The sequence below is a fragment of the Ceratotherium simum genome, chromosome 27 (assembly GCF_057802395.1).
Source record: "Ceratotherium simum simum isolate JZ-2026a chromosome 27, ASM5780239v1, whole genome shotgun sequence".
Classification (NCBI taxonomy): domain Eukaryota; kingdom Metazoa; phylum Chordata; class Mammalia; order Perissodactyla; family Rhinocerotidae; genus Ceratotherium; species Ceratotherium simum.
Window position 1 is genome coordinate 9,932,627 of NC_141926.1, and position 7,611 is coordinate 9,940,237.

A 7,611-nucleotide genomic window follows, 5' to 3' on the forward strand; every position below is an offset into this window, starting at 1 on the left:
AATACAAGGCCAAGCCTGCATGTGACCAGTCTTGGTCTTCCTAGACCTGACCCCTTTCTCCTCATTCAAACATACAATTTCTGGGCAGATTTCAATACTTATTTCGTCCTTTATTCTTCCAGGAGTTACCCATCAGCAATAAAATGGTAAAAAAAAAGTAGACCAAAAAAAAAGCCATAAAAATCCTAAGCAGCACATGAAGAAAAATTCATCTTTGAATAACTGATTGGACAATTTTAAAGTTTATCTTGTTTAATTTTTTTTTTTTTGAGGAAGATTGGCCCTGAGCTAACATCTGTCGCCAATCTTCCTCCTTTTTTCCTTTTTTCTCCCCAAAGCCCCAGTAGAAAGTTGTATGTCTGGGGGCTGGCCCCGTGGCTTGGCGGTTAAATGCTCTCGCTCCGTTACTGGTGGCCCAGGTTTGGATCCCGGGTGCATACCGACCCACCACTTGTCCGGCCATGCTGAGGTGGCGTCCCACATACAGCAACTAGAAGGATGTGCAACTATGACATACAGCTATCTACTGGGGCTTTGTGGAGAAAAAGGGAAAAAAAAAAAAAAAGGAGGAGGATTGGCAATAGATGTTAGCTCAGGGCCGGTCTTCCTCAGCAAAAAGAGGAGGATTGGCAATAGATGTTAGCTCAGGGCCGGTCTTCCTCAGCAAAAAGAGGAGGATTGGCATGGATGTTAGCTCAGGGCTGATCTTCCTCACAAAACAACAACAAAAAAGAAAGTTGTATGTCATAGTTGTACATCCTTCTAGTTGCTCTATGTGGGACGCGGCCTCAGCAGCATGGCTTGATGAGCAGCGCACAGCTCCACACGCACGATCCGAACCGGCGAACCCCGGACCGCCGACGCAGAGCGCGTGAACTTAACTGCTACGCCACCGGGCCGGCCCTAAAGTTTATCTTGTTTAGACCTAAATATTGCTGAGAAAAAGACTGTTCAGCCATTCCATCGACTATATCCACACTATAATTCTATGGTCAGGAAAAAAAAAGCTGGAAGGACGTATGGACAGTGAGAGGTTAACAATGGGTAACTCTGGGTGACAGAATTACGGGCGGTTTTTCTTATCTGCATTTTCTAATTGTTATAATCAGCATGTAGCGTAATAGTAAAAAGATAATTCCTTGAAATAATAAAAAGACACCTGCATCCCCGCCTCTGAGCAATCCAAATACTCTATGCCCCACATACCTTGTTGAGCTTGCCCAGTGAAGATATGAGATCCGCCCATTCACTCGAGGACTCAAAATTTCTTAAAGCCTTTTCAATCACTGAAGAGTAACTTCTGTATCGGTAATCATTTAATAGTTTCTGCTCTTCTGGATCCATCTTACATTCTTGCAGCAGAGAAAGTATCTAAAAATGAATCAAAAAATAAACAAATGAGGCAGCTATTCAAGGACGCACATTGTCCCCAGCCCAGAGATATGGAGGAAACGTGTCCACAAACACTACTGTGCACAAACGCACTTGGCAATCCAGTTCAAATATTTGGCAAGGCTTCTGGGCCAGGCACTACGGTAGATCAAAGATAAACAGTTCCGGCCCTCCTGGATTCTAAGAGAGACAAACGGACAGAGAAGAAAGAAGCAAAAAGGCTAGGGTTCCACTTAATTGACAAAATTAATTCTAGGAGAGAAACTCGCAGAGCAGCTAACTATATATTGTTGTCAATTGGTCATTCTGAATGCAGATGGCCCCTCCCACTGTAGGACATTCATAAAATCTAAGGAAAAGCAGGTCAATGCTCTTAACCAGAACAACCTGTTATTTAGCAATCTAATCCATTACAACTAGACTAGGATAGAGGATTGGAAATATTCTACAAGAAAATCTGGTGGGGGAAAAAAGGTAAAAAACATCAGGATGTAAGAGTGCAGTATCTGACAGCAGCGTTGTCAGGAACCCACCATGTGCCTGTTCAGTTACTAAGCTCCAATTATCCACCAGGCCCCGACCACGTGCTGCCCTGACGGCTTTGTGCCCCAGATTGTAGAGTCTGCACGTAAGCTGGTTACACCGGGGCCCAAGCAATCACCACTTTATTCTTCTTGCCCTTGTATATTCTCTGACGGATTCTTTTATTTTTCCTGTGGCTAGATGCATTCATTATATATGAACCACTGCAGCTGTTGCAAAAAAGCCTGAGACGTAGACAGTCTAATGCCAACTCCAACAGCAACCATCTCCTTTTCTTTTATTTTTATCCGCAATGTGACAAAAGGAAACAAAGAACGACATGGAATACTGCACTGATTTGACCTTGTGAAAACATCCATCATTTATACATTACCACGTATACAATACAAATGCATGCTTATGTCAAATTTTGTTTTTATTCCTTCATTAAAAAAAAATCTGAAGGTCAACTCATCAGTCTATTCAAACAAATTAGAACTCTGAAAAATACTCCACAAGATAAGGAAATGTTGAATCGTTCCCTTATCTGTCACCTAGTTCCATGCTTTGGCACTTTCTCAGAAGTAATGCCAAAGGGTTCTCATTTGCTTCCCTTCTTTAGTCTTTATCTAATAAAGATATATTTAGAGTGTGGCAGGCACCTACCCCAAAATCCCTTGTACCCCTTTATCCATACTAAGAGGACCCTAATTTTGCTCAGGGCAGTGCTACAGTTCCCAGCCTCCCTTGCAGCTAGGTGGTCATGTGACAGCTCTGCACAATGAGACTTCAGTAGAGGCGGGTGGTGGGGACTCCAGGAAAGCTGTCTGAAAGGAGGCAGACTCCTCTGGCATGGGCCTTTTGTCCTTCACTCCTCCCCTTCTTTTTGCCTGGAACAAAGGTTTGATGGCAGAAGTGAAGCCACATCCTGCAACCAAGAGGATGTCACTATCCTTAGCGTGTGACTTTTGTGCATAAGTGGAAAGACAGAGAAGTTGAGGCCCTGGATGGCTTTCAGAAGGCACCATACCAACCCCGCACACACTGCCTCTGGACTTAATGCGTTCTGCACATAACAGCTCAATTGTTTACGCCATCATTCAATCAAGTTTTCTGTTACAGCCAAACACAAGCCAGACTGATATACAAGGCTAAGTAAAATTTCACTAGTGCACAGTCTGAAAGGAGAAATACGAAGAAAAGTGATATGATTAAATACATTGAGCAGGCTGTGGTTTGCTAACCAAGTTGCATGTAGTCAATCACATAAAAAGGCAAATATGGTAGATGAAAGAAACTGAACTGCAGGTACGATATGTTCTTTAAGGTTGAATCTCTCATTCATCAGCCATGGTGAAGTTCTAAGAATCCCGTGATACCTTCTACTTCACTTTCTGATCACTCTGGGTCTGCTCCAGTCTCTTCAAGGCCACAACTGTCACGTTGCCAATCAGTGGACTCTTGTTTCCTCACATCACCTCTCAGCAGGCCTGTGCAGCAGACCCCTCCCCTCTTCTCACAACAGCCTTCTCCCAGCCCACACATTCCTCTGGCCCACCGGCCCTGTGCTGGTTTCCACCTACCTCTCTGCTGTTCCTTCTCCTTTGCAGGCTCATCCTCCTCTACCCGACTGCCAGATGTTGGCATTCCCCGGCACCAAGCTCGGGCCCTCTTTCTCTTTATCCTCAGTGATCTCCCCATTCCTCTAACTTACAAATACCATCTTCATGCTAAGGACCCATGGATTTATAATGCCCACCCAAACCTCCCCCTCTGAGGCCCAGATTCATGCAAATGTCTACTCCACTCCTCCACGTGGATGTGGCACAAATGTCTCAGACTTAGTGCATCCCACACTAGACCCCCGAGTGTCCATCAACAAAATGTGGTCTAGCCATACAATGGAACACTATTCAGCAACATGAAGGAACATAGTACAGATACGTGCTACAGCACAGATGAACCAGGAAAATATATGCTTGGTAGAAGCCAGTCACAAACGGCCACATATTGTATGACTCCATTTATATTAAATGCCCAGAAGAGGCGAACCCTTAGAGATGGCAAGTAGATTAGTGGTTGCCTAGGGTGGGGAGGAGGAATAGGGAGTAACTGAAAATGGGCACAAGGGATCTTTTTAGGGTAATGGAAATGTGTTAAAATGGGACTGTGACAATGGTTGCACAACTCGGTAAATTTACTAAAAATCAATGAATCAGACACTTAGGTGAATGAATGTTATGATCTGTAAACTATACCTCGATACAGCTGTTTGAAAAAAAACACCTAGGGCCAGTCCTGGTGGCCTTGTGGTTAGGTTCGCTGTGCTCCACTTTGGCAGCCCAGGTTTGGTTCCTGGGTGCAGACCTACACCACTTGTCTGTCAGTGGCCATGCTGTGGCAGCGGCTCACATACAAAAAGAGGACGCTGGCAATAAATGTTAGCTAAGGGCAAATCTTCCTCAGCAAAAAAATAAATAAATAAATAATAAAGGGGGCTGGCCCCGTGGCTTAGCAGTTAAGTGCGCACATTCCGCTACTGGCGGCCTGGGTTCAGATGCCAGGCGTGCACTGATGCACCACTTCTCCAGCCACACTGAGGCCGCGTCCCACATACAGCAACTAGAAGGATGTGCAACTATGACATGCAGCTATCTACTGGGGCTTTGGGGAGAAAAAAAAAAAGGAGGAGGATTGGCGATAGATGTTAGCTCAGAGCCTGTCTTCCTCAGCAAAAAGAGGAGGATTGGCATGGATGTTAGCTCAGGGCTGATCTTCCTCACCAAAAAAATAAAAAAATAAATAAAAATAAAAAAAACCCTAATCTCTCAATTCCATCTGCTCAGCATGCTCCTCATCCAGTCTTCTTTTCTTCAGAAAGTGGCCCCACCATCCACAGGATCTCTGACATCCTCCTGGACTCTTCCTTCTCTTCACTTGCCACAAGCAACCCAAGCCCTGCTGGCTCTTCTTCCAAAACACCTGTGTACTCAACTGCTCTCCATCTCCACTGCAACACTGTGCAAGCTGCCTTTCCTGAAAGCTTGCAGAGGCTTCCAAACAGTCCTCCTTCACTCCTGCCCCTCTCCAATGTGTTTTTCACACAGTGCTCCAAGAATCCTCTTACAACATGAATTAAAGCACACCCACCAGGTTTAAACTCTTCCCATTAAGCTTATAATAAATCCAAACTTCCCCCCTCACCCCGTGGCCTACAACGCTCCCCCTACCTTTCTCTTCAAGGCACTCTCCTTGTCCTAAGACTGACTCATCTTACCACAGAGCCTTTGCACATGCTGGATCTCTCTTCAAAATTATACTGTACTATGCATACACACCCACCAAATAAGAGTTCCTATTCATTTTCAGGAAGGCCTGTCCTTTTTTTCTGAAATAATAGCATTCACATTTTTTGAAAATATTAAGGATGGCAATGAGAGGTGATAGTTTATTTTGCCAAGAAGTTAGTACATCCAAATAATCTGTAATTTTTTTTTTTCCAGGAAATTTACAGGTCTGAAATCAGGCATCTCTGAACCATTGCAATACTCCATGCACTGTCTGTTCACTATATTAAGCGTCTAAGCACTGGGGAAGAAACATGAAAAAGACAGGGTTCCACTCTCATAGTTCATTGCCTAATGAAAGAGGAAATACCTAAGTACATAATTTCAATTTATTGTGGCATACACAGTGACAGAAGGTGGGCTGAAGTAACAGAGTGACACCAGCAAGAGCAAAGGGCAGAGGAAGCCCACCTATCAGCAGTGGAGTCCTTGAAGTCCACAGGTGTGCGTGGCTAGATAGCAGGAAGAGAGCTTCGTCAGCAATAACATGTGTGTTCAGGAGGCGGGGTGGCAAAGAGGCACCACCGCTCATGGCAAGAAGGGTGTCGGCCAGGTCAGAGCAGGTAACTAAAGGAGTTCAATGTTATGGTTGGCTTCATGAAGAAAGTACTCTTCGCGTAGTTTTTAGCACAGGTGAGGAGTTTGGAAATAGTCATCCAAGCAAAGTCCTTCATTTCAAAATATGGGGCATTCGATACTATGTCACCTAAGCAAGTCTTCTGGATGGGCTTGGTCAACCCATCATTTATGCATGCATTTATCTCATGCGACACACAAAGGTCTCATGGTAAGGGTATTAGCCTCAAGATGAGGATACTGGAATCAGACCCTGCAGAAAACTGCCCGGGTCACACAGCAAGCAACTGGCAGAATTAGGATTCCAGCTCAGGTCAGTGCACTGCCACGAAGCCTTTGCTACATTATGCTACAGGTAAAATGAATAGTTCAGCCCTTAAAGAGCTTTTCTGACAATGATCTTGCAATCTATCCGGAATACCTTTTCTGTGAGACTCAATAGCTCGGTAAAACTCACAGAGTTCTACCGCCTACTAACAATTAGCTACACAAAGGAGTAGTCTTATAAACAAGTGTATCCCACCAGATGTATCCGCCTTAAAATCGAAAATGTCAGCAGGAAGTCTCTCACCTTTTCCATTCTCATTTTCTTAGAAAACAAGTTTAAGCGAAAAATCAACTGCCAGATCCAAAAGAAATTAATTGTAAAGATGTTTAGATGAAGGAACATTTTTGGGTTAGATGAAAACGAAGACGGAGTGAAAAATGACAAACAGCCACCCTTTCATGAACAAGAACACTTATCAATAGATGATGACCCTTGGTCTACAGCACAGTAACACTCTTCTGCACTAGGTTTAATCAACTCTAGGGCACACTGTTTTAAATTTGGTCTTTCAGAGTGATAATGAAATCGTAGTGGAAAAAATTTAAGTCACTAATGGGAGCAGGCTTTGGGGGGACGAGGGGAGAGGGCCTCCATCGCCTTACCAAAAAAATTCTACCAAGGTTTTCCCAAGCGTAGGGCAGCTGTCTTCAGGCTAGGGAAACCCCTGCAGGTGACAGTCTCTGTAATCAGCCGCACTATGAGTTGCTAAAGGGCCATCCACGCCGGCAGCAGCCGGCAATCCTGCAGGACGCAGGGGCCCGGCGGGCAGAGCGCGCACACTGCGGCTCGGATCCCTTCTCCCGGGGACAGCCCGGGACCTGGGATCTTCCCTTAACAGGAAAGCCCTCATTTTATAAAGGTCTCGGTCCCCAGCCCTCCCGCCCGACCAGGACCGCAGAAGCGAACAAAGGCGCAGCTTGTCCGCCGTCTGCCGGCCAACGTGAGCGGCGGGCGGGCCGTGACCCACCTGACCTCCACCTGCCGGCAAGAGGCCCCGCCGGACCGGCGAGGGCGTGGCCGCACTTCCTCCCGCGCCGGCGGAGCTGGGGGGGGGGTGCCCCGCCAGCCCCGCGGGCTGCCCCTCGGGGGTCCCTGGCCGGAGCCCGCGCCCACGCGCGGCCTCGCTGGGGCCGCCCCCGCACTGCAGCACTGCGCGCCGCGGGCCCGGCTGCCTCCCGGGGGGCCACCTGCACCCCGGCCCCCCCACGGCGCCGCCCGAGCCCGGGCACCCGCGGGAGAACGCCCTCGCCGCCTGCGGGCCCGCGGGAGGAGACGCCCCGGCTTCGCCTGGCGGCCGAGGGTGCGGCCCGACTTACCGGCGGCGGCGGCGGCCCTTCTCGCGGGCGCGCCCACGTGAGGCGCGGAGAAGCCGGCCAGGCTGCACGTAGAGCGGGCGGCTGCCGCGGCGCGGCCGGGAGGGGACCGCGGAGGAAGCGCCGCGCCCGA

The 7,611-nt window shown here is 47.5% G+C and overlaps 1 protein-coding gene across 5 annotated transcripts in view; it reads right to left on the bottom strand.

The window, feature by feature from the left end:
- Window positions 1–7,611, bottom strand: part of DOP1B (DOP1 leucine zipper like protein B) — a 104,535-nt gene extending 96,924 nt beyond the window's left edge. The window contains exons 1-2 of one of the 5 annotated variants that reach the window (XR_015548711.1): window positions 2,054–2,317; window positions 1,207–1,371 (exon numbers count right to left, since the gene is read on the bottom strand). Coding sequence is in view for 4 of the 5 variants with exons in the window: in XM_087418110.1 (XP_087274236.1) it covers window positions 1,207–1,371; window positions 2,054–2,125 (237 nt within the window). In the remaining variant the exon portion in view is untranslated. Of the gene's footprint in view, window positions 1–1,206; window positions 1,372–1,925; window positions 2,318–7,481 lie in introns of those variants that run through there. The other 4 variants (XM_087418112.1, XM_087418110.1, XM_087418111.1 and 1 more) reach the window with 4 other exon arrangements.